Source organism: Balearica regulorum, chromosome 1 (genome assembly GCF_011004875.1).
Source record: "Balearica regulorum gibbericeps isolate bBalReg1 chromosome 1, bBalReg1.pri, whole genome shotgun sequence".
Taxonomy (NCBI): domain Eukaryota; kingdom Metazoa; phylum Chordata; class Aves; order Gruiformes; family Gruidae; genus Balearica; species Balearica regulorum.
The window spans coordinates 152,216,641-152,243,411 of record NC_046184.1 but is presented as its reverse complement, the minus strand read 5'-3'; the positions used below and the strand labels follow the sequence as shown (position 1 = coordinate 152,243,411).

The 26,771-nt window shown below is 42.8% G+C and overlaps 2 protein-coding genes across 3 annotated transcripts; one reads left to right on the top strand and one right to left on the bottom strand.

The window, feature by feature from the left end:
• The first annotated feature begins 1,423 nt into the window (after positions 1-1,423).
• Positions 1,424-13,264, top strand: PROZ (protein Z, vitamin K dependent plasma glycoprotein). The gene is given in 10 exon segments (XM_075739618.1): positions 1,424-1,619; positions 1,860-1,923; positions 1,925-2,018; positions 3,672-3,835; positions 5,720-5,744; positions 7,779-7,892; positions 9,980-10,111; positions 11,347-11,432; positions 11,512-11,635; positions 12,176-13,264. Coding segments are annotated over 10 exon segments (1,425 nt in total). The 5' UTR covers positions 1,424-1,509; the 3' UTR covers positions 12,688-13,264.
• Positions 13,258-26,771, bottom strand: PCID2 (PCI domain containing 2). Of its 2 annotated transcripts, XM_075739647.1 has the most exons (15): positions 26,667-26,771; positions 26,143-26,230; positions 24,557-24,646; positions 23,917-23,990; positions 23,118-23,183; positions 22,531-22,572; positions 21,983-22,037; positions 20,274-20,377; positions 19,457-19,532; positions 19,200-19,341; positions 18,002-18,102; positions 15,883-15,956; positions 15,587-15,712; positions 15,251-15,374; positions 13,258-14,184 (listed from the first exon to the last, which is right to left on the bottom strand). In XM_075739647.1, the coding sequence occupies exons 2-15, from the start codon at positions 26,176-26,178 to the stop codon at positions 14,095-14,097; spliced, it is 1,200 nt and encodes a 399-aa protein (XP_075595762.1). In that variant the 5' UTR covers positions 26,179-26,230; positions 26,667-26,771; the 3' UTR covers positions 13,258-14,094. The 2 variants fall into 2 exon arrangements, with proteins under 2 accessions (XP_075595762.1, XP_010305210.1); XM_010306908.2 differs by lacking the exon at positions 26,667-26,771 and having other exon boundaries at positions 26,143-26,551.

Genomic DNA, 26,771 nt, shown 5'->3' with positions numbered 1-26,771 from the left:
CTCCTCTGCCTCAGGCAAAGGGGTGGTGCTTTGGGGACCCATCATACTCAGGGCACGGGGCAGTTTTTGTCTTCAGTTTGCTGGGCAGGAGGTGGGCGATGAGTCACTGGCATGGAAAACAATGACATGGAGAACAAGGAGGTGGCTTGCACAGCCATGGGGAGTTAGCCAAAGTGGTGACAGGGCCATAGGGTTCAGCAGCTCTTTGCTGCCCTGTGCCACCTGGGAGTGGACAGGCACTGCTGCAGAGTGGCTGCAAGTATGTCCATGGTTCAGGTCTGCTCCTACCTCCTTGCCCTGCCACCCGCGGCTCTGGGTAACCCGGAGCAAGGAGAGACCACAGAGGAAGCCAGCGGGGTTTTGAGGACCGTGCCAGAGGAAAAATGGGGCAGGAGAAGAGGCAGAGGCAAGAAACTGGCCTGGTCCGTCTGCAGCACAGATGGCTCAGAGCAGAGAGGCCTGGAGGGTCTCACTAATCACCAACTTATGCATCTCTAAGCACGTCAGAAAAAACACATCCTCCCTTTTTCTTCTGCCCCTGCGCTCCCAGAGCTGTGGTCTGGCAACAGAAAACACAGGACCAGGGTGTGGGGAGGTGCACGGCACAAGACAACGCTGGAGGGGTCTGCTCCTCCTGGGCCCAGTCCCTGTTCCTCCTCCTCCTCCTCCTCCTCATCCCACGGCCCCCAGCTCCCCGTCGAGGGCTGACTCAAGCAGGCGGCAATCCTTAGCCAGGGCTACAGGAAACAGGGGCGCGGGACTCCTTAATGAAACACGTCTGCATGTGCTCACTGTGCTAATTAAAGGAATGGAAAAAGAAATCCCAGTAACTCTTCATAAAGAAAGATGTGAGGAAAGGAGTGCCCTTTAAAAACCTTCTCCTTATGCAATTTTCCATAGTAATATGAAAATTAAAATGTAAAGGCTGTTGCAATAGTATCAATACAGAAAAAGCCAAGGCCTAGCCATAAAATACTGAGTACACTGTGGCCCATCCTCAAGGACTCAGCTGCTCAGTCAAGGAATACTTTGTTTAAAATGACCGCAGTAAGAAAAAAATGACCATGTAAACTAAGGTCTGGGGAGAATATAGCTTCTGAATCTCTCTGTTGTTATTATTAACCTAATTTGACTAATTACCTTGTACCTACAAGAGTTCCTTAACTGACACAGGTCTGCAATATGTAAACAGCTTGTTAAAAAAAAATAAATAGCTGCAGATCCGCATATTTTTGCTGGGTTCTGTAAAGTCCTGTGCTGACATCAAGTGGTGACATATTTTTCATGCCGAAGGGAGCCAGCCTTGCCATACCGCTTATGCACAGGGTGCGATATTTGTTATCACGGGAAGGTAAATGCAAGTGGACAGGGTTGCAGGGGGGCTACGGTGGCAGCCTCAGCGGTGGGCGCTCCTGTGGACGGTCCCGTGGGGACGGTTGGCCTGAGGAGCGTGGAAAAACAACGGAGCTGCGGCTGTGCAAGGCGAGAAGGGAGAGGTGAGCCTCCGCCATGGCTCCTCAGCACACGAGGTGCTGGCTGAGCCCCCCAGCACCCACCAGGTGTGACCACTGGCAACAGCCCCCCCCCTTCCCCGGCCGAGAAAGCCCTGGCTGGGACAGGTACAATGGGGTTTGGTGGCCTCAGGGGACTGAGGAGAACACGGAGAGCTCATTTACTAAAGAATTAACTGAAGAGGATGGGAGGGCATATGAATTAGCTCTCCAGAAATATCAAGAAGGGAAAAAAATAAATATGTAAGGTTATGAACTGGCTGGGTTTTTTGAGGTTTGTTTTTTTTTTTCATGTGTTGACATTGAGGCCAGGCTTTGCCCTTAGAGGTTTTGTTTTCTCTTGAGCAGCTGGACTTTAAACTCCAACATCTCTGATGTAGCCATTTCCCCCAAGAGCCGCAGGAATGCAGGCAGGCAGCCATCAGGCTCAGTGGGTAAGAATGGCAAGGTGCTCTTGGACAATATTGTTTCTCCTCTCTGCCCTTTTCCTTCAGACAGAGCAGACAGGTATGGCCTTTGTTTTGTTGTGGGTTTAATTCTGTTTTGTGCTACTGCTCCTCTAAACACACCGGTAATTTTGTACCTTGTATCGTGTTTATTTTGTAGCACAGGGTGACACCACGGAAAACTGTCTGTTCCTTATTTTCCTTACATTTCTCCCATTTATTTCATATAGCTAAGTAAAAACTGCAGTAGGTTACTGAAGCAATGTAATTTTGAAGTACCATCATTTACACCAGGGTAATATTTTGTCTTTTCTTATCATTCTTAAAGAGTGCCCCAGGTATTAAAGAGAATTTTGTTTTATATTTCTAGTTGCTGCTGAAATAAAAATGAGTCCTATGAAAGAGGCTGAGATGCATGCTTGTTATAGCTTGAAGAAATTTATCTTTCTGTATTAATCCTCTGTGGTTTGTTGACACTGAGGAGGAGCTGGGCAAGGAAGAAAAAGATAGTGACTTCTTCAAAAGGTTGGAACGCCCCTGGCAGCAGCAGAAGTGCACTGCCAGTTGTGCTGGATGCGTCTCCACTGCACAGCAGAAATGTGCACTGGGGTGTTTGATAACTTTTTTAAAATGCAAAACGCAAACACTAAGCTTTTTCTTTTTTTCTTTTTTAATATCACATGCAAGCCTGTTGCTTATTGGCTAACCTTCAAAAGCGTAACGAAGCATTTGTATGCAGTTTTGGAATAATTTTGTTATTGCTGCCACTTTTTCCAATTCTAATATTATTGATTCTTTCAACCTTTGTGCCCAGCAGTGCTGGGCCCCCAAACACTGTATAAAATAATAACCCACCCCCCCCCAGTTCCTACTCTAGCAAGTTTACTTTCCGAGTACAGGAGAACTGACAAACACGCGCTGACGCACACAGCCACATACTGCTTAATGTCAAAGGCAACAGGCTCCAGCACGGCACCAGCCGCCCGGCTGGCAGGCAATTTTTGTTGCAGGCATCAGTGCAAAGAGGAGTTTTAAGACGTGATACGTCTCATGTCTTCGATCTCTCCTTAACTAAAACAAACAAAAAAAAATTATGGTGTCTTCCACATAAAGGATATTGTATGATATAGCCCTCAGAACTTTGAGCACTGCTGAGGGGTAGCTTTTAATTATTCTCTGTAAGAGAGATTTGATTGAGAGCTCAGCCATGTCACAGTTTTGCTTTTCAGCAAAAAATTCCTGTGAAGTCAGTCTGAAGGGTATCAGTTTGGATCCATCATCAGAAATTAATACAAATAATTTCTACTGCTGAGCCTGAAAGCCCCATGCAGTCTTACAAAATAGCCTCAGCCTTTATAATATTTTCCCGTTTCCCTGGCTGTGCCACATCAACACTGCTCTGTGTGTCTTGTGCAGGAAAAAAAATGTGTTGGGAAGGGCTTCAAATTCCCTCTGTTTGGGAGCAAGTCAGGCACTCCCCAAAAGAAAAAGTTCGTGACTCCTCAGCCGAGTTTGGGCTAGGAAAGTAGGGTTCTTTCAGTATGTAAGTTTACTGTGGCTGAAACCCTAAATCGGCCAAAATACTCTCTTCATGATTAAAATTGGCTGCTTAAGAAGATCTTTAAAAAAAAAAAAAGGAAAAAACAAATGATGAAAATATATAAGGAAATTACTCTAAGTACTTACAATAGCATTTTTTCATACAACATTTCAGTGTTTATATCAGCTGATGACGCAAACAAAGTCATCAAGAGACAGAGGCGTGCCAGTTCCCTACTTCTGGAGGAGGTCCTCCAAGGCAGCTTGGAAAGGGAATGCCTTGAAGAGAGATGTACGCGTGAAGAAGCAAGAGAAGTATTTGAAAACGATGAAATGCTCGTAAGTATGCTGTTTTCCTGTGTGCATAATAAAAATTACTGCCTTGGTCCTTTACTATCACATTCAGGCCCGCAGCCTGCTTCATTTTTGGGGTTTGTCTCCATGGGGAATCTTTGCGCTTTGCACCTCAGCAGGTAGAAAGCAGGCGTCTTCAGTGGTCAAAATGGAAATGCAGAGGTCAGCTCTGACACTTTTAAAGGCCCTTCCTGAAAACAGTATGTCCCGTTGTCGCGTGAAAGGGCACAAGTCTGATAAGTGGCTACACACATAAGTCAACGTTTGCCTGTCAGAGCCCCACCAAGGACTTTCACTGAAACAGTTTCGCAAAGTTGAAAAGAAAAATAGGTAATTTATTGAAGCGACAGATATAAAAGTTCGGAATTGCCGTTGATAAATGCACTAACTGCAACGATTTTGAGCTCAAGTTAATAGTTCAGCGCTTTTGTTAATGATAGTTTTCCCGGGGTAACATCCGACATAATCGGAGGCGCAAGTCTTACCAAAGAGGCGTCCCTGCTTGGGGAGGAGAGAGGTCCAGGCCCGTCGACCCGTCCGGATAGTTGGAGTTCTCGTCCTCAGAAAAGAGGATTCTAAATGCCAGATTTATACTTTTGGCGAGGTGGGACTAAGTCAGGTATTGTGTGTCGATTGGCCCTTAACAAGGCTTGTTGTGCAGTTGATTGGGGCTGGGGGGGGGGAAGTGGCAGAGAACAAAGGCGTTCAGTACAGAGGAGCGGTGGTCTGTTTAGTTTTACCAAAGTAACGTCAAGCTGTGAAGGCTCCCCCTCACCCCAGGCGTCACTTAGTTGATTAAGGAGCAGACCCGTCAGGCGCTGCATCTTGTTAAGATGAACAAATTGCTCATCTCCTGCCCCTGTTCAGGTCCAGTGCTTATCAGCGCAAGATAAGCAAGTTGCTCAATCCCTGCTCTCGCCCAAGCTGGACTCCCCCAGGGCCCCTTCTGCTGGGTCATAACGGCCCTGTATTCGGTACCAACAAGCCTGGATAAGTCCGGCACCCCACACCCGTGCCTTATGTTGTGAAAGTATATGGCTGTTGTCCCATCCTGACCACACACGGAGAAATACAGCTTAGGCATCCCTTAGGGACCAGGAGGTGCAAGGGGGTGTTGGGATGGAGGGAAGCAATGTCCAGCAAGTGGTGGGACCTATAGAAAGAGCCTCACTTGGTCAGCGGCTGTGTGTTCCCTTGTACAAGAGGCCCTCCTGACACGCTCAGCCGGATGCTGTGCTCTTTAATGGGAATCTGGCCGGAGATTGCTTTTGCAGGGAAAGCAGAGGAAACAGCCATCGGGCTGCCCACGGGCTGCGGGGAAAGTTGATGGAGGGGAAGTACAAGGAGCAGGGAGAGGTGTCCCCTTGGGGGAAGCAGCGGCAGAGCTGGCGGCAGTACCCAGGGAAAAGCGGGGCACGTGAAGGTGGTGACCAGTGTTAGTGACCTGCAGCTCCACTCCCTGCTGTCCCCTCGGCGTCCAGCAGCACCTGCCGGGGCCCAAGCGGGACAGGACGGGACGGGACAGGACAAGGTCACTTCCCAGGGCGCTGCATGCCGGACAGGCAATGGCTGGCCAGTTTTTCCAGGAAGCCTTATTGCTAAAGAATTCAGTTGTTTCTCTCTTGCCTACAAAGTGTTTCTTTTCCTCTACAGCTTTTTAAGAAACAATAAAATAAGCAGGATGCACACCCCCTCCCATCTCATGTTGTTCAAATTTTGCAGGCAAGGCAGAATCCGCAGTTATGCAACTGCAGAAATGTTAAACCGTAGTATATATTCTCTCATATAATGCTTTTGTTTTACCAAAATATTTATGGAAGATTATATTATTTGAGAATTAAAATATAATTTCCCTTTTTTTTTCCCCAGCAAATGTTTTGGGATGCCTACTATGGTAAGGTGGCCTCTTGATTTCTCTCCTTTATAGCGGTATCACACTATGAACATTATGATTCAGTCTGATGGTGGTTTGCTGAGAGTTTTTAGCAGTTTATCCTACAAGAAACACTGAGTCGCTATTTGTCATGTCTCTAGTAAAGAGGAGGAAAAGTATTGATGTGAAAGTTCTAAAAAAGTAATAAAGAGGAAAAAACATTTAAGACTGCAAAGCGAATAAAAGTTGAAGGTGAGTAGATGTTATCATTGCTTTTCCTCACCTTAAGGCTGTTCTGAAACAACCTGAGACCTGAGAAAGTCCACTTTGCTGATACAATAGAGCAGCACAGGTTTACCAGCAAAATCTCCCAAATACAAATGTAGCACTTAAGCCTGAGCTAAATAGGTGTTAAAAGCTACTGGGCTGTTTGCAGACTCTGGATGCTGGCACTGCATCATCCCTTGGCAGCCTTCAAGGCAAGAAACGAATCTGTAAAAGCTGACGTAACTAGATGCCTCCTGAACAAGGAGCCTGGGGCACCAGCTTATGGTGAAAATGCCTTGTTCCTTCCCTCTTTTCTGCATGCCTCACCCTAAGGTTTTCTCTGGTTTTTAACTTAGCTTTTATTAGTTTCTAATCTTAGGTTTAGACAGTGGATAAGGAGGTGGAAAAATCAGCAGTTAGTTAGTATTAATTTTCTGCAGAAGCCACTAAAACACTGAGTCCAGGGAACCGTTAAATAGAAGAATCCCACAAGTGATATAAATTTTATGAAGAATCATGCTAAATATCTGGCCTTTCATTACTTCTGTGAGGGTGGGATTAACTTCTCCTAATTTCAGTCACTGGATGTTTGTACTAAGTGTGTCATGCAGGCTTTCTCTTTAGTCTATGAAGAAAGAAGGGCAACCAGTTGAGGAGGGTCCATCCAAACAAGCTTAGCCCTAATCAGGACGCAGTACTGGCTTTGGCCTCAGGGGTGGCTTCCTTGCAGTAATTACAAGCCATTGTGTCTGTCTTCTTCCTACAGAACAGCAGCATGTATTTCCTTCTTTGTGATATCTTTTCTAACATTTTGAAGAGTGTTGCCGTGCATCTCCATGGCTTTTTTCCTCCTCACTAAATAAACCCATTTTTTCATCCTATCTTTCAAAGTCTCATTTTCTAGACCTCTGGTAGCCAGTATTTTAGCATACTAACACTCAAAGATACACGTGCCCATAGCCTGAGCAGACAGTGGTTGGTGGGGTTTTTTTTCCCCAGTACCAGACAGAGTCTTCACCTTTCTGTCCCTGATATCAATTACAGCAGCTGCTGACTGAAGTTAACCTCTGCGATGAAATTTTAAATTTTAGAAAGGTTGGAGAGCACGTCCCAGGTTAGGCTTTTCTGGCATGCTCCCTGATTGCTCCTGTCTACAATAAGCAGTTGTTATTTGGAGAAGGTTTCCGAACTGGTTTGGAGTCTTTCCAGTGGGTGGCTTGAAGGGAAACGGCAGCTCTGTCTGGTGTTTCATCCGTAGTGAGGGCATCCTCTGGTTTCAATGTTCAGTTTATCAGAAAGACCAAGCTTGCTAGTGTCTGAGCTGCTCTGTAATAATTGTACAGATGTGTAAAGGATAGATTTCTTCCTAGTTTGATGTTGCTTACTGTATGATTTTGATGCCAGCTTTTTTAATCCAGTGCATATCAACCTAATATGGAGACCTAAACCACCAGTCTCATAATTACACTCGTAACAAGCACATGAACTGTAAGTCAGTGCTTTTCCCTGAAGGAGGGCATCCATCCTCCAGAAATGGGCTCTGCCTCTGGGCACCTCCTGGCCTGCCTGCCAGGGGCTGCAGGAGCACCTCTGGAAGCAGACTTGGGCTAGAATTACTCCTGAGGAGATAAAATTACTCCTGAGGAGCAGTTTGGTGAGACGTAGCCCATTTCCTTCCAAACTGCTTTTCACGATGCTTCTTCAAGCACCTCGCATGCTGGGAAGCAGGCTGCGTGATTTCGGTCGGCGGTGGTGGTGACTCGTCCCTCCCTTGCGGCGTTTCTGCAGGCGGCAGGAGATGCTCATCAAGCCCCTGCCAGCACAACGGCGTGTGCGAGGACAGCATCCGCGGCTACATCTGCACCTGTGCCGAGGGCTACGAGGGAGAGAACTGTGCTTTCGGTAAGGCATCAGCCCCTCTTCTTAGAAGCCCTATGTCCTCCTCCCATAACGGGTCCCTGGGAAACCATACGCAGCTCTCTCATTACAGCCAGTTCTCAGTTTTTAGGTTAAAAGACACAGTTCTTGGCAGAGCAGAAGTGATGCGTGCTGCCTGTCTACTGAAACGTTACAGCATCCCGAGGTTACACTGGCTGCCTCTTCCCACTGAGCCTCCCTTCTCTGGGCATGCAGCAAAAGGTCTGAAGCAAGTCTCCCTCACGGTGCGCTCCATGGTCCCAGCTGCTTGACCTCCTGCTGGGCCTGAAGGACCAGGGCCGCGGTGCTGGGGTGGCTTCCCAGACACCCCGGTGCCTCCAAGGCCACACGCACCCACAAGACAGCCCCTCAGGACAGAAAACAAAACCGTTTTCAGCGGAAGTGTAAAAGGCGTAAAGCAAAACGGATGCTTTCTGGCACGTAAAACTCCCTGGGCTGGAGCCTACATTTTTACATCTGCCGTGTTCTACTTTCCAGCCCTTACATCAGCATTTCTGCTGGCTCAGAGGTCCCCTGGGGCAGGAGACGCCCTGGCTGCCGCAAGGCAGGGTCATTTTCTGTATAAGGGGTGTGACTGGAGAAAGACAGACCAGCTTCTTGGGGAGCACAGGTGGTGACACTGCTTGGATCAGTGCTGGGAGCCAGATCGGTTCCACATGGCCTTAGAGATCCACTTCATGTGGGGTTTTTTTGCTACTTCTCCATCTGTGGGCTAGATCCATCATCAAATGGCTGTTCCTCCTGTTGCTCTGTGATGAAGCTGGTGTTTGCTCAGCTATGGAAAGTTGACTGAGCATGTTTCAAAGGTGATTAATACTCACTTTCTTTTTTTCTTTTCTTTGGCAGCTGTTAATTTTAATTTTCCTAGCACAAGCATGAGAAGTAAGACCTATGCATTTGTTTTTGCTGACAAGCAGAAACCATTAGCCTTTTTCTTCCTCAAGCAATACCTGCCTTCTTAGCAGTTCTCCTCGCTGCAGATACTTAGCGTTCTAAGAGAGCAAAAAGAAAACCCATGGCATCCTGTCATGGGTTCACATAGAAGGCCTAGTTTGATCCTTCACTGCTTACACTCCCCAGAACTCAGAGGTGCAGGCAGTCTGGTGCAGGGAGGAACTGGGTGAGCACAGTTTGCAACAAGTCCATGGAAGCTGCAGAGACTCAGCTGTCTCCAATTTCTGCTTAGCAAGGGGAAAACCAATGTGGTGGGAAACACAACCAAGCCAGAGCCCCTGCCCACCTTCACACAAAGTGAGTAAACATAAAATGCTTAATAAAGAGGACTCAATCTATGAAAGAAGATTCCAGCTGAACTGAAGTATTTCATTTGGAGGGGACCTACAAGGATCATCTAGTCCAACTGCCTGAGCACTTCAGGGCTGACCAAAAGTTAACGCACGGTATTAAGGGCACTGTCCAAAAGCCTCTTAAACACTGGCAGGCTTGGGGCATGGACCACCTCTCTAGGAAGCCTCTTCCAGTGTTTGACCACCCTCTCGGTAAAAAAATGCTTCCTAATGTCTAGTCTAAACCTCCCCTGGTGCAACTTTAAGCCATTCCCACATGTCCTGTTACTAGATCCCAGGGACATCAGCACCTCCCTCTCTGCTTCCCTGCCTCAGGAAGCTATAGAGAGCAATGAGGTTGCCCGTCAGCCACCTCTTCTCCAAACTAGACATCCCAAAGTCCTTAGCCACTCCTCACAGAACATTCCTTCCAGCCCTTTTACCAGCTTTGTTGCTCTCCCCTGGATGCATTCAAGGACCTTCACATCCTTCTTAAATGTTGTGGCCCAGAACTACACACAGTACTCCAGGCGAGGCCGCACTGACGCTGAATACAGCAGGATAATCACCACTTTTGACCGGCTGGTTACGCTGTGTTTGATGCACCTCGGGATGCAGGTTGCCCTCTTGGCTGCCAGGGCACACTGCTGGGTCATATTGGGCTGCTGTCGACCAGCACCCCCAGATCCCTTCCTTTGGTTGGGTTGCTCCCAATGCTTTTCCTCTGCCTGTTCCCAGTACTCTTCCTCTGCTTGTTCTGTTCAGCTAAAAATGAATGTCGCCACCAAGCAACAGAAGGATGTCACCACTTCTGCTACCCAGGAAGCAATTCCTACCGTTGTTCCTGTGCTGATGGCTATGAGCTCGGGAAGGACAAGAAACAGTGCATCGCATTAGGTAGGTGTGAGCATGGAAGTACAGGGGGCACGTGCTCAGTGCTGGGGTGGGCAAGTCACCATCTGATAGCCAGATGCGATCAGTCTGCTTGGAGACTCAAGCGATGACAATATTACTGATCTTCCAAACTGGGCAGAAAAAGGAGGAATGTAGGGACCACCACCTAAGATGCCAGAGGAGCAGTAAAAGAAACAATATTTGATCTGAACATTTAAATGCAAGTCTGCAGAGAGGACTATCACTCACTGGGCCAGGTTTTCCACTCCTGAGCTCGGTAAAGACTAACTCCACTGAAGACCTGTCTTTTTGTGCATGAGGTTAGATTGATTCAGATCAGGCACCTGATGGTCTGATAAATGAAGGGCGACACTTGCCGCCATATTAATTTGAAGCAGTAACCCTCTTCATTTTTTCAATCTCATCCCCTTATAGACTAGGTCTACTAAAACCACAGTAGCATACTTAGGCCCTTGTCTATGTTAGCAAGCAGGGCAGCCTAACAGGAGTTCAGCTGTAGAGCCACACTTTCAGTAATGAGGGCTTGATGTTCACACTCAATGGACATTTCAGGTGGGCTTTACTTCAGACTAGCTCTAGTTTGGTCCTGCAGACCAAGCACCCACTAGCTATGAGTGTACATTACGTGTGCTCCCAGAGGGTGTCTTCTGGTTTAGCTTCACCTGAAGAGAATCCAGTTTGTGTCGTGTGACCCAAGCCCATGCCACAAGGGGAACAGAAAGTGTGATAAATGCAGGTAACTGGGGCATCCACTTGAAAAGCATGCTTGCTGTCTGAACCAGAACAAAAAGACACGTGCATCCCTAGAGTAACAGCTTTAACAAGGAAAACCCAGGGTTTACCTTGTCCAGATTAGGCCACAGCTATCAGGTATTTGGCACAATTCAGATACAGGATACAGAGATGAGGAATCAAGCTGTGCTGATGGTTGGCTGGAGAGGAAGCCTCATTTCACTAGTCACAGACACACTGAAATCTGGTCACCACAAGCCTAATGGAATGACTCAAAATGTTCAGTGCCATCACTAAGCTGTTAGACTACAGATGCCAAGCAAATTATTCCAGTTTTCACCAGTTAAGAAATTGTATTTCTCCTTTTCATTGGTGCAAAACCAAAACCCCAAAGTCAAGGTGGAAACAGTAAGATATTTGCAGGTAGTAGTTGTTTTGAAATGATACAGCATAAGGTTTTGAATTTTTTTAAATTCATTTGGTAGATCAATGTGCATGTGGCAGACTTCAAGACAGCAATAATCTGAGACGCGAAACCAGGAAGAAACGTGAGGAGCAATTTCCTTGGCAGGTATTTCTAGCAATTCATGAAAGCCATCACTCAACCTCACATGGACAGTGCTAGCTGTTGTCTTTTTGCATTTTCTTAGGTTCTGCTGCTAAACTCAGAAGGGAAAGGCTTCTGTGGAGGAGTGCTGCTAAAAAGTAATTTTGTATTGACTACAGCAGAGTGTGCCCTTCTGCACAGCCAGTTTGAAATCAGGGTTGGTGGTGGTAGGTGATCAAACATTCTCTCTCGTAGCACATTTTAGTATTGACAAACTAACTTTTTAAAAAAAGCTTACTAAAATTTTTGCTGCACAAAAAATATTGTTAAAGGAAACAAATTTGCCATCATCTCATTTAAGCATCTCAGTTAAGCACCTTGAACTAGAACTACAGCTGCCCTATACCCCCCCCCCCAAGCCAAGCAGAGAGACAACTGCCTCTCAAATGCAATTCAGAACTCAGCACCTAAGGATAAGCTAAACCAGGTGGATTTAGAGGTGGCTTTTGTACCATCCCAAAATTCTCTTCTCTTGTTGGGTATCTGTCTTTCCCTCTGAAATAATGCGTGCTTCTACACAGCATTAAAAAGCTGCGAAGATACCATTTTCTAGTTTACCTTTACTGCAGCGGTTTCAAGAAAGAGTGGCTTCAGTTTCTCTAATGCACTTCTTTCTCAGCATTGCTAAGCAGCTGTCAGTTCGCATGCAGCGTTCAGGTCTCTTGATAAATTATTTCTAAGAACAGTGAAATGTCATTGCCTCACAGGGCCTAATGGAACAAGCGGAACTGGGATGATAATGCAAGTTAGCAAGAAACACATACACATCCGGTATGATGAAGACACCGGTGAGAACAACATCGCATTACTACAACTCCAAGAGCATGCCGAGTGCAACAACCACCAGCTTCCAGTATGCATCCCCGAAAGAGACTTTGCAGAACACATTTTAATTCCAAAATTGGCTGGGACAGTCAGTGGCTGGAGAATGGAAGGTGATGAGCTTCAAGGTGATGAGTTGCAGGTTTCATACCTTCCTGCTGAGGACTGCAAGCAAGCACTCAACATAAGCCTCACAAACAGGCAGTTCTGCGGACACCTCCAGGAGGCCGTAGACAAACGACTGGCTGGAGGAAGCTTTTTAGCTACTGAGTATAAGGGCACTTGGTTTCTGACTGGTATCCTGGGATCTTGGCCACTAGAAGACACTGACTGGGAAACATTTCTATTCACTAACACCGCAAGGTATATGATATGGTTTAAACAAAAAATGAAGTAATACACAAACACAACCAACCCTCCAGCACCAGACCCCTGCCAATCACTGCAAGAAAACATTTGGATGCAGCCAGTGCCCCCAAGTGACACTCTATCACGACCTGCAGCAATGGAAGTTGCAACAATGCTATGGACATAACTCCAATTCATACAGAAAAGCCCATTTGTCTTTCCTTCTTCTGTTGACATACAGTACTGTGAAAGTCACGGTGCAGTAAACCTAGTTATTTTACTGAAAACTGATTGAACTATAAGTTTCCTAGAACTGTTCATCCTAAAACTCACAAAGTGTTGATGTGTTTCTGGGATTTTAAATGTTGCTAGAAGGAAATGAGTCTTTAATTCCTGTTATCCTGAGGTTTGCTTCAGCAAATTCATATGCTTATTTCAGCATCCACACAAGTAAAACTTAGGAAGACCAGGGGACCTCCAAGCATTTAAATGCCTATGTTGATATAGGACTTGACACTCATCACACTAAAAAATGCTTCCCCTCATACATGGTACCTGTGCTTTCTCTTATGAATCATGTCCACATCACTTAACAGGTAAAATAAAACCTAACTCTCAATGAGAGGAAAAAAAAGTTTTATTTCCTTTCAAAATAATTAAAAACCCCCAAAACTACCATCCCATCACTATGAACAAAGTTACACTGCACCACCCCCAAACAAACAAAATGCCCAAGGTAGTAACACTTAAAATAATAGATCCAGTGGCACTGTTTTTCCCCACAGCAGAATAAAACAGAGTATGGATAAGTTACTTAGATAAGCTTTTTGTTCAAAAATGAAACCAAATATTACCAGAAGTAAAAAAACCAAAACCCCACAACCCATCTGTGGGCACCTACAGACAAAAATCCCACATTTATTTGAACGTGCAAGTATCACTGACACAGTAAAGCTTTTGGTGTCAAGGACTTCTCTAGTTTTTAAGAGAAGGCTTGAAGAGAGTATTTAATACCAGCTAGGTTATTGAAGAGACTTAAAAAAAATGGAAACCATGAAAGAAAACATCAATTTCCACTCTGAAGAATAGATTAATGCAAGTAACAAAGGATGATACTTCTCCTCTCTGAAAGACAAAAGCAGAAACAGTAACACAAAGTACTTTATAAAAGCTTTAAGTAGTTTGGAAGGAATTTGGAATGCTTTATTTCTTCATGAAATACTCTGAATGATCTAGAAAGCCTGCGGAAACTATCATTGAAAAGTTAGCATTTCATTCCAATGCACTTTGTTAACACTGGCAGCCTTGGTCATGCTGGGAAAGGAGCCACAAAGTTCCTGGTATTCCAGTCCTGGACATGAACCAGGTCATTTACAATGTTCTTGGGGCAATTAGGAGCAGCTCCACTGGGCAAGCTGAGTATCTGAAAAGTACTTGCACAGATAAGATGCAATACTCAACATACTGTTGACAGCGGAGGAAATGGGTTCTGCTTACTGACCACAAGCTTTTGATGCTGATGAGATATATATCCTTTAATGTGACCCTGGCAGAAGGGGAAAAAAAAAAAAAAAAAAAAAGAGTGTGAGTACTGGAAGCTGATAACACAACACCTATAACCTCAGCTGTCCTCAGACTAGACTACATCAAGCAAAGCTATGTGTGCATACTCTATCACAACTGCACTGCTGTACTTAATATCTATATATCTGTAAGGATCTATAGGTGGGTCAACTCACAGAGTAAGCCAAAAGTTGGAACCATAACCACGTTTGTGTACTCATGGCACTGTCAGGCTGAGAGACCGTTGCCAGGGCCCCTACTAGTCTGCTAACATTTCCTTGAAGAGACAGAGGTCTGCATAAGTCTTTCTAAATTTACTCTTGCTCACCTTTAAAATTAGGATTTTAATTAATCACTATTCCATACCTAATAAACTAAATGACATAGTACTTCCTTTTCAGTTATAGTGTGGTTAACATTGAAATAAATCTTCCAGTGACCTAATCCTACCCTCTGTTACTCCTATACCACACCAAATAATCTGTTTCAGAAACAGAGAAGTGATTCATTTTTTTTGCTGACACTGCAATGCTGCTCCAAAACCTCTGATTTATTAGAAATCTCTTGATTTCACACCTTTACCTGTTCACGAGTAGTTGAAATCCACTTAGAGTAAAAGACACGATATGAAGCAAAACCAAAGAAATCTGGTTTTGATTTTTTCTAATGTTAGAACGTCAAGAGTCTCCTACTTCAAATGCAGAACAAATCCCTTTTGGTCCCAGTTACAATTTTTGTATTTTTAAAACAGTATTTATGCATATATACAAGTGTCAGTACTGGATTTGTAATGTAAAACTCAACTTCAATTTTAACCGATTCCTGCAAAAGAGGCAGGAACTAGAGGAAGCCCTCAGGGCAAATGAGAACATTTCAGCACAAGTTCATGAGAACATTTTGAGCACAAGTGAATCAACTTTTTTTTTTAAAAAAACACAAGAAAACCTGGAATTACTGATATGTTTTCTGTAACAAACCTTTCTTCTCTACCTAATATTTTTTACTGTCTGAAGTCTGGAAGGACCAGACAACAAGTGGTTAGCACGTACCATATATATAAGGTTAGCTAAAATGCACTGGACTTCATCAATATCAACATCATCTACTTGCATGAATTTCAGGGCAAACAGAAAGGCATCTAGAGACAGCTGATGGGTTTTGAGTAGTAAATACCTGAAAGAAACAACAGGAAAAAAATCTGTTATTGAGAAACAATCACTTAAAAAATCTGGTTCTTAGAAAAATGGCCTTTCTACAATAAATTCACTTTAAGAGGAATTCAGTGCTCTCAGAGAGAACTAGAGAGCATATACATTTCTATCTCAGTCCTTGGTGAAACCATATTAAATCTGCTTTTGCAAAAATGTACGTTTTGTTATGCTTACACTTTCTTAAAGAGGTTTCTGTACGTGATGATTTTCAGCTTCTCAAGGATAAGAAAGATTCCACATCGAATAAAGAAGGTTTCATGCTTTGTCAGAGCGTCATTTAGCAGGAGAAGATTGCCTTCACTACAAGGATGAAGAAATGAAAATATGAGAAGGTCTCACCCAAATGAGAAAAGAAATTGTCTGACTTGGTTGGTATATCCCTCCCCTGCCTTCCTCAATCATCCCAAATAAAAACCTTTTACTTAATACTTTTTGAACTAGCACACAAGGCAAGAAAATGATCATCATACCTCACAGCCTTTGTTACTTCAGCAAACTGCATAAGGTCATACTTTTTTAAGAGCTGAACTGTTGGCATATGGCCCTGAAAAATAAACAGTTTCCAAGTTTTCCAGGATAAAGTCAAATGCATTTTAAATGTAATCTAGTAAGCTATAAAAACATTTGTTAAAGACAAATGTTGAATCACTTTTTTTTTTTTTTCCTACAGAACAAGAGGGGAATAAAAGTATTTGTAAGGCAACCCTCTCACCCCTGCCAAACACCTTGTAACTGAATTCACAATAACTACCTATTTATCATGGTTTAGGAAGTCTTAATATTTCTCAGTGTTGGGGAGCACTTATCAAGCTTGTAAAATCAAGATCCTGTGACATCAGACCTAGGCAGATCCAAATGCCTACATGATCTAATCTGCAAACAGAAGAACCATGGGAATCCCAAGCATTACTAATAATACAAGCAGTGCTTCAGCACTGTCAAGTGCTAGCTCGGTCTGTACCAGACTTTTTCTTCACTACGCCTCTGTGCAGAAATAAAAATGTCATCTCAAAAAAACCAACCAACCAAACAAAAAAACCCCAAAACCCACAATGCACCCCACCCTCTCCCCCCAAAAAAAGCGAAAGTTTAAATTTAAAGAAACAAAATTCTCATTGCTAGATCAGGTGAGACTGAACCACCTCCACTATCAAAAAGAAACTTTTTTTCCCCCTGCACAGCAGAGATCAAATTGCACACTGACTTGGGTCAGACTTTAAATTTAGTTACCATCATGCTATGCTGTTGGTAACTCCTTTCGTGGTTGGAGGATTAGCTGAGAGCAGAACTCGGCTGCATGGTTACTGAGAGCTGCTAGGAATAAAAAAAACCCATCCAAGCTATTTTAGTACAGTTTAAGGTTAGTGTTAATGTTTGGGCTCTGATTAAAAAAAGCAACTGTAAAAACAATGACCTTTATCTAGTTTCTTTAGCGTCTCTTGTACACTAGAGCTGCTCCAGAAAAGCCACAGTAATTCTAGGCACTAAGGGACCCACCAGTTTAACGTACCCAGTCAAGACTGGGACAAAGTTTTTAGGAAGACTGTTAGTTTTCCTTTTCCAACCCTACCACCGAGTGATCTGAAAGCAACACGTAAAAAAGTCAATAAATAAAAAATGAAAATCAGAAGCCAATTATCATACCCACTATGCTTCCCCTTTACCCACATGACACTGCAAGGGACTGGAACAGGAGTACTGACTGGAAAAGGGAGGATGGTCATAAACAGGTTGGGGCAAAGGTGGAAGACGGCAACTTGCGGAAGCAGGTAATAACAACCTTCTCCATGGGTAACTTTGGTAACAGGGCCAAGAAGAGGAAACTAAAATCTAGTTCTTGTCCCCTCAGTTACACTGAGTTGTTAGCATCATCCCACTAACTCAGGGACACACAAATGCCAGCACAGCACATGGGAAAGGACAGGAAGAAGAAGCAGAGATGTGCTTAATTCTTTTAGTAGAAAGACAAAATGACCAAATAGTAACCAGACTTCATTGACTTGTTCAAAACCAAAATGCTCTACTTCATGACCCTCCTGACATGCCTCGAATGGGCAAGCATACAAGGTGCAAACAGAAAACCCAAAGATAGGAATCCTTTCTCTGCTGTGGCAAACTCCCCCTCCCCAAACAGTCTTCAGGCATCTGTTAGCACAGCCTCCTTCCCTTCACCCCGTGAAAGCAGCAGACAGATTTGTACAAAGGAACCCACACATTCCCTGGCCCACCTGTGCACCTGATTACCAGACAGGCACACTGTTAAGTGCTTCTCCAAAGAGCTCAAAATTACCTTTCTTACAGAAGTAACCTCAGGCTCCACCTTTAGGGGAGTGGGAGGAAGGTAAGGGGAAAGGAGGGGGGCTGTTTTGTTTGTTGTGTCCGTCCCCCCCCCCTTTCTCCTTTCCTATATTGCATAAATGGCAATTCAATAATTTTTGTCCTCGCACAAAGTGTGCACATGCTAGCTCTTATGGGGGTCAGGTTCAGATAGCCTCTGAATTCCAGTAAGGGAAAAACAAGAACCATACTGAGCATCAGTTTGGTTGTCTGTACCCCCCAAAAGTATTTTAAAAAGTAAGATCTACTCACCAACAACATTTTTACTGGTAGCAGGTAGATCAAAATCATTCTTTTGTTCTTCTGGCTTGAGCGGTGGCAGTGCTCAAAAGCAAATGACAGATACTCTTCAGCTGCAGACACAAATAAAAGTGCTAGTAACATGAGCCAACAACAAAAATGGATTAAAATTGTAATCCAAATTCTGTGCTCAATGTCCACCTCTAGCTTGAACACATGATATTTGAAATTATATAAAAAAGAATCACACCAAAGTACATTAAGAGAAATGCTGTAAGAATTATTGGAGATTCACACAAAATACAAAGTATTACCAGAAAAACAAGTCCTTCCTTCAGAGAGTCAAAGAAAACTTGTCAAGGTTTAGATGTGAAAGGTAACAGTTACAAGCAATATTGGAATTTCAGCTTATTTCAGTATTATTGTGTTACTACTATGGGAGGGGAGAATCTCAAGAAATGCTGATGAAACAGAACTCTATTTTCCGAACTCACAGATTAGGTTCTTCAGTGGATGTAAGCTGCATGCGACACGCACATCTGCTGAGCTGCAGAAACGTGCCAGCGAGACCACACAGCATGGTAACATGAAAATCTCTCATCCGTTTTCACCAAGAGAAAAAAATAACAAGCCTGACAGGCAGAAGACCCTGTTCAGAGCAACAAACCTGGCTCCAGAATGGATTTTGGTCAGGGGCATCGGTTAGCGATGAAAGTTGTACACCTTAGCTCTAGAAGCATTTCTATCAAGGAATAAGAAATCTCAGAAGTGTGGTTTCTACACCTTCCAAAATCAGTGCACTGAGAAAATAATTCTACAGTACAGTTTGCTGAAGATTTCCTACATGGCATACAGCAACTTGAAAAGGACAAGGGAGTCACCAAGCCTCCTTTGTGAAACTGTTTACAAACCTATTCTTTTGGATGCTCATACCTTTTATTATGCACGCACACAATGTGTAAGACTACAGAGAACTTCACTGACACAAATATTTTAAAACTGGGCATATACTACAATTAGAATTGTCATGTAATCTCATCTTTGATCTGACTCTGCCTGTGGGGCTTGGATCTCTCAGCATGACTTTGCCTTTGATCAATGCAAACATTGCACCTTCTACACCATTTCAAGTCTCACACACGCACATGGCATCAGCCAGATTTCACACCAAGGAGCAAGACTTTAGGTCTGCCTTAATGGCACACAGTACCTTGTTTAAAATCACTGTCAAACATGGCTTTGCGTCCAACGTAATATCTGTATGTAACGCGCTGTGCCATACTATATTCGTCCTTCAGATTTGAGCTGTCAATTGCTCTAATTAAGGGCTTACATAGATGGAGCTTGTTGATCTGTTAAAAAAATTAATTGCAATTTTGTTCAGAAAGCACAGATACAAAGTATCGTATAAAAAAGGGTGGGTTTGACTTAGACTATGAAATACAGCTTACTAGACTTGAACCCTACCTTAAAATAAATTTTGAACAGCTGATTCACGAGAAACAACATGCCCCACTTTTTGGAATCTTCAATGCCTGCTCGACTGTCATAAAAAAAAAAAGAAAGAAAAAACCTACTAGTACTGAACATTTTAAGAAAATAATGACTCTGTCCTTATGGTAAATTCCCTCCATAGATATTTTACAGATTTTTAGGGTAAAAATAAAAGTCAAGGCCAAACTCCTTCTCTTAAACCATACCACCACTGTCAAAACAGAACTTGTGTTCCCACCTTAAATTTTGAACAGCTCTGCTACATTTCTTCTCAACATAATGAAAAGATGTCATGCAAAATACTATTCATCTGCATCAGGGCCCTCACTCCAGCCTGCAGGTAACACATACACTAGCATGGCAGTTGCTTATAATATTCAAGGTGAAAGAAAGATTAAAAAAAAAAAAAAAAAAAGGCATTTTCTTTACTTAGGAATTGTTAAAATTGCTAAGACTGGAAACCAAAGAGTAACCTCTTGTCTATCTAACCATAACAAAGCAAACTTCACAACCGAACAGAGCATACAAATGTTAATGATCTTTCCTGAGAGACAGGGACAAAATCAGTCCCTCCCAACAACATCTGCTAGGAATGTTAAACCCGAAGGGAGGCCTCTCCAGCAGTCATTAATAGTCAAGAAAGAACAGACTATAAATGAGAGGAAACAATCCTCAGAAGAGTTTGTTCTTATCCAGATACGATCTTAGTAAGTGGAAAAATCTTATGTAAAGTTCATTAAGTTCTTTAACAATTTAATAGTGCAAGTTCTATAGAGGATCTTTCACTTACGTGTCGCTGGCACAGACTCGAAAACAGCTCATCAGCAGTTCTGCTGCTTTTTCCAACATGTCACCAACTTTGCTTTTCCCTTTCTTCACTAGCTGTTGATCTGCCTAACATCACACAGCAAGAAACAATGTGTAATTCTACATCCTGATTTGCTGGGTCATAAACAGTTTAGTGCCTTAATACAGTATTTTTATAAAGTATTATAGCAATATATTTGCCGTGCCTGCTATCTGCCAAATCTAGAAGGTATTCAAGTGCACAGAATAAAAGAAAACACTCAGAGAGGCTCCTGAACATGTACCAAGACTAATACACACAAGCACAGTCCTTTGAAAATAGCACTGAGTGCTATTACTTTCAGCACCAGTAAGCTTAATGCAGCTCTCGGAAACCTAAATTCAGGATCATCTGACAGCTGGATTGGAGCATTAACACTTCAGCTCAAGTTTTCAAAGACCAAGAGTCTGGCAAAAAAAATTCATTTTGAACAAAAGCAAACTAAAATGATTCCCCAGTTATGGGGTTTGAGTTTTGGAATTTATAACTAAGCTTCTTTCCACAGCCATAAGGGCTAGATTTGATTTCTAAATGATAATCAACATCTTCTAGTAGTAACACTGCTAGGACCTGGGATTTTCAGAAGAAATGGAAAACATACGTTACAGCAGCAAGAGGAAAAAAATGAGTTGTCAACACATGGGAAAGATCCACACACTGATTAATGCAGAACTGAAACAACAAATGCGAGGCGGGGGAGGAAAGCGAGTAGATATTTACTACGTGCTTTCTAAAAAGTTTTATTATAATGCTTGCCTTCTCACTAGCTGAAATATGAGGAAAAGAAATGGAAATGCACCCTTTACTGCAGAAGTCTTCTCTGTATCTGCATCCTTTGAATATACTCAGGTGAGAAGACAGAGTTCAAACGTGTCCACCATGACTGATCCCACTTTCCCCTTTCTCATGCATCTCAAATAAATGAATTTGCCTCACTCAGACTGAGAATTGAGACTTGTTACAGAGCAGGCAGACACATACAAAAAATATTCTCTGTGCAAGCATGCCAAACGTGTGTTTGCAGGTGGGCACAACAAAGTGCTGAGGGGACAAACACTGAAAATACTGGACATTGTCAAACTCTAACCTAACTTGAACTCTAGCTTCACCTCTTCAGGTAAAGTGACTGGGAGCGAGACCATGACCCTGCCATTTACCTTGGCCTAGCAGTTCTCATTAGATCCCTAGAGAACCTACTACAATTCACTAGCCTGAGAAAAATAATGTACTTTTTTTTTTTTGCTCATCAGCAAACTCCCCTCTTCAAATACGGTAAGTGGCTAGATTAGCTCAGTTGTCTGGGGTACCTCCATCCTCATAAAGACTCCACCAAATCCTGAGGATAACACATGGAAATAGTGAGTTGTGCCACCATGCTACTCTATAAAGACAGTACTTAATCACCTCGTATGCTCTGAGCAACCGTGAGTTGCGTGCAGGTTCTCAGAACCTCTCTGGTTCAAGCTGCAAATGGGAGGTGAACAGACTGAGCAATCTAGTTTTTCAACAGGACTGGATGAAGTTATGTGTCAACAAAATCCTAAACAAGGAGTTAAACAGTACTGAGCAAAATTAGGCTATGCAATAAAGTCTAAAATATTTCCACCATGGAAATTCCTAAAGTAATGACGCTGTTAAGCAAATCTACTTACATTATTAGCAAAAATTCGAAGATCGAGGGCTACAGCATACATGATAGGTAAAGCCCTGGCAAAGTAAAACATAGCATACTCAGTATGTGCAAATCATGCAATAAGACAGACATGAGAAACAAGCTTTTTTTTTTTTTTTGGCTATTTGGTCATAAAACTAGAAAAGCATAGATTAATCTTTAAAGAAAGAAAAATGCACTTTTTAAAAGGAAAGGTCTTCAAGATTTCAGCATTTCAGAAATCCTATGCTGGGGGAAGAACCAATTCCGAAACATTTTTTATGGTGGCTTTAATAAAATACCATCTCACCTCGAACACATTATTCATGCGTTTACTTATGGACCATTCTACATAATTAAGCTTAGATGTTTAGTTTTCACACTTTTGGATCTAAAAAACTCAATCAGGCAGCAAAAACAATTAGGCTGCATTTAAGTATGGCTGGGGATAAATAAAAACTATAGGCATAATTTTAGTTTGACTACTGTGGTATTATGATAGTGAAAGACAAGAGTCTAATTTCTAGCAGCTCTTTATGATGTACTCACCAGTTTTCCTCTTTATGTGCCTGAAATGCTCGCAGGAAAGATGTATTGTATTTAGGAGAATTTAAAATGCTATTAAATGAAGCACAGATAAAAAAACCCCACCAGTTGTATGGTACCACATATCCCTACATCAAAGGGCAGAAACCAAGAAAGCGGTGAGTAGATGAGGAGTCACAACGCAAAGACACAGTAGGGAAGAACGCGAGCACGGCCATGTACTCCTTGGTGTGGCAGTAGCCATAAGAAGTATCTGTCGCCTAGAGATAAGATAGCAGCTTTCTTTATCAGTATCCTCCCCTCCAGCCAAGTACAAACTGGGAAGTATATTAATGATTTGAGGGTCTCCTCTACACTGTGAGAAATTAATTTTCTATTGTAGAGCCAAGTAACAGATTCCTTCTTAGTCCTACAGAAAGTTGAAAGAAGAGTGTATCTGTATTTCCTTGATTAAGAACCTAAATAGCTGAAGTGTTATTTGGAAGCAGACCACATTCTATTAAATTTTAAAAGGGGTAAAGATAACTTATTCTACGAGAAGACACATAGTTAATCTGAAAACAATATACAAGATTTATGGAAAAGGATATTGGACAATAACTGTTTGGCATTTGTATGCTTCTATAAAGTCATGGTTTCCAACAGCGTAAGTACACCTGTCAAAGAATAAGTGCATTAGTGCATCAGAAAATATCACATACATAAGACAAGTAATTCCTTTTGCCTTTTAACAGGCATAGAGCTTTACAGTTTATTTAAGAGAGACACAGAAATACGATTAGAAATGTTCCTAACAAAACGGCACAAGTATTTTAACACAGCACTAAGCCTGCTGATTGTAGAAAACTGATCTGAGAGAAGAACAGGGATTTGTTTATATAATACGTACAGTATCAACTGTAATATGCTAATGCTTATTGAAACTGTCGCCAAGATTAGTATAGATAAAAAAAATTCCAAGACCATTGAAAGTGAACTAAAGACTGTGCTACTGTAGAAATTGTTTTAGATAAAAGCTCACAGAATTACTTAGGTTCTAAAGCTGTCTTAAGACGATTTTTTATGACTAAAATTCCATTTTAAAAATATTTATTTCCCTTACTTATTTCACTCTAAATTCTTGTGTAGCTAGTAAATGCAGAGCAAAGGAAACAGGAAGCACTGAAACCAAAGCTGTGTCAATGGCTACATGCCAGGTACATAAAGCAAACTGTACGTGGAGAGGAAATAAAATTTTTTGTTTCCTGCAGTTCTAGCATTATTAATAAGTAATAAATACCGAGTTTTCAGATGTAAGCCCTTTAAAATAATTAAGTAAACTTAAGGATATCCTTCCCCATCCTTGCCAAATGCCTCACAACTGACTTTACATTTCCGGTCCATCTTTACCTTAAGTGGGCTGCAAACATTTCATCATACGGTGGTTCCAAAACTTGTTGACACTTCTCCTCTGGAGATGGAAGCTAAGTATAGAATAAATCAATGAAACATTAAAGGAACATCCAATGCACCAGAAACGGAACATCATACAGATTTTTTTGTCATGGCAGCTTTATGCCTTTGCCATCTATCAGAACCTTAAGTTGTATTAATAATCACATCCAGTGTAATGAATTGCTAGTTTGCATTCTGTCTCCAGAACCTGATGAAAGCTAGCCTTAAATAAAAGCATCTGAAATGTATACAGCACAAACACTGGACCCTTGCTACCCACTGATTTTCTCTTTATAGTGACTTCCACTGTGCCACACTGCCAACTAATGTAGACCTGGCCAGAAGGGACTTTCAAGACTGTATCTATCCAGAAAAGAATTCAAAGTGGAACACAAAAAGCCATCCAGGAAAAAAAAAAAAAAAAAAGGAAATATGTAATATCCTTGTAAGAAGATAAGGGAAACAAACCTACAAGGGGATCCTACTCCGGCCTGTGAAACAGATTTCTGAGGTTTATCTCCAATGGAAGAGAATCCATATAAGAGCTAGGAAAACTGATAGCAAAACAAAAGAAAGGTCAAAAACAGATTCTTACCTGTAGCCTTGGGTTTGCAACATGTGGATGTTTAAACGATACCAATTCTGCACAGAACTGTCCATCTCTGCTGTCAATGGCTTCTTGCACCTACCAAATAAAACAACCACATTACAGAATAAAATCCAGCCACAGCCATACAACATATTTACACGTGACTACAGAAGCCTCCTCCTTCTTGCCACTGGTCATCCACATCAATACCAACCCAAATGCGAGTTTTTAAAGGTTTAAAACTGAACAAATCAATATCGGACTTTCAATACACTTGTTTTTCAAAAAGGTATCAATGAGAAGGTAGGGTGAATGCTATTGTGGTTTTTTCCTTATTTGTAGGATACAAGCAAACCAGAGAATCCCCAAACAACTTAGATGGGTTTAGCACTGTAAAACAGCAGTTGTGAACCAGATTCAATTACACTTCTTAAAATTCCAATTGGACTTAGGGGCATCAAACATCTGTGAAGGCATAAACAATCTTTGAGTAACACTTAAAAATGAAGACAGATAGATTAAACATGTAGCTATCATTGCAAAGGCAATGTCTGATATTAGACTAGAATCTGTATAAAATACTTTTAAAACCTGTCAAGACTATAAATGTTATATTCTGTGGGAGAATGGTTTAATTCTGGCTCCTGCTAAAGATGACTCCTTGTAAAAAATAGTCTGAGCAGCTTATTGCAACATCAAGCTGGAAATTTCTTCAGTTGTGGAAGTAGTTTTAGATATTACTTCTTAAGAGTTCCTTTTCCAGTGCTTGTGGGAAATTTGTTATATTTTTTGTGTCCTGATAGGGAAAAAAAAAATCTTTTTGCTGTACAGAAAGCTCATATTAAATAGGAAAAATCATAGACTAAAATAGCAAAGGAAGTAGCAAAAGAGGGAAAAACCAACTGCTTAAATTCTTTAAGAGATTAGTAGGGTTTTTTTTTTTTCAAGTAAAGGAGAGCTCATTTTGTGTTTTGGAAGTAGTTTTTCTTATTAAACATTAAATAGACTGTCAACTGGAGAAGATGCTGACTTTTCAGAGCAGATCACTGTCCTGAGATAACTCAGCCACTCCATTTTGGAGACTAAAACCGAAACAATTACTCCCTTTTTGTGCCTTTCATTCAATTGACTTGACTGAAGCGAGTAAAGTGGTAACAATGCTGAAAATCCGATGACTCAGAAAGAGGCAGTAAGAGTGGTGACACTAAAAGCTTGACACTGAACGTTCAGTCCAGCTGGTATCCTTGTGATCCTGCTCTTGTCTCTCCATCCTCCATGCCTCCACACTTCTGTACTTCTTAAATCCCGGTATTTCTTGAATCCCTGTGCCGCATTTGTTACTGCATGCACACACAATCCCACAACATTAGTTCCTATGGATAAATTACATTGCTATCTGTTATACCGGTAACCACCACACTTTTCAGAAATTCCAGGGATTCACCCTTAGCACGCAGCTGGTATACTTCATACAGACTGAAGAAGTGTATTTCTCTACCACATAGCATATTCTAGATTGATTTCTTAAACAAGGTAACATATTTACAGCAGAGAAAGACACGGTGCCCACAAATAAAAAAAAACTTGCTTACTTGCTGCAAATACTGATTTATGGTGATGTGCGCCATTAAAACAGAGGCAGAGGCAGGAGTCCCAAATAAAAAGCAGTTGCATCACATTCTGCAAAACGAACAGGCGTTTAAGACGACAGCAAAGCGACAGTATCTCACGCACATTCCCCTCTTCACGCTGAGGAAACTCGGGATGACTTCATCAAACCTCTCGCCGCCGGCCTAGGGGCCGCCAAGCGAGCGGAGCGGAGCGGAGCACAGCCACACGCTGCCGGCCCGGGGCAAACTGCGTGCGGAGGAGAAACCCCGGCACAAAGGCCCCGAGGAGGGCGGAGCGCCCCGGAAGCCCCAAGGGGGACGAAAGCGGAGGGCAGACGTCAGACGAGGCAGGAGCGTGGTGGGGCGGGAGGCGGCCCCGCTCGCGGGCGACTGCGCACAGCGACACCCGCCCGCGCCTCTCCCGCACCCGCAGCATGTCCCCGGCAGCCCCTCCGCCCCTCAGTCCCCGGCAGCCCCGCTCGGACCCTGCCCCATCGCAAACCCACCCTTGAGTAACGGCGCGGCACTTCCGATAGCCGGTAAGGCGCTTCCGGCAACTTCCGCCACACTTCCGAGACCTGGCAAGGCACGTGACGTGCACCGACGTCCGA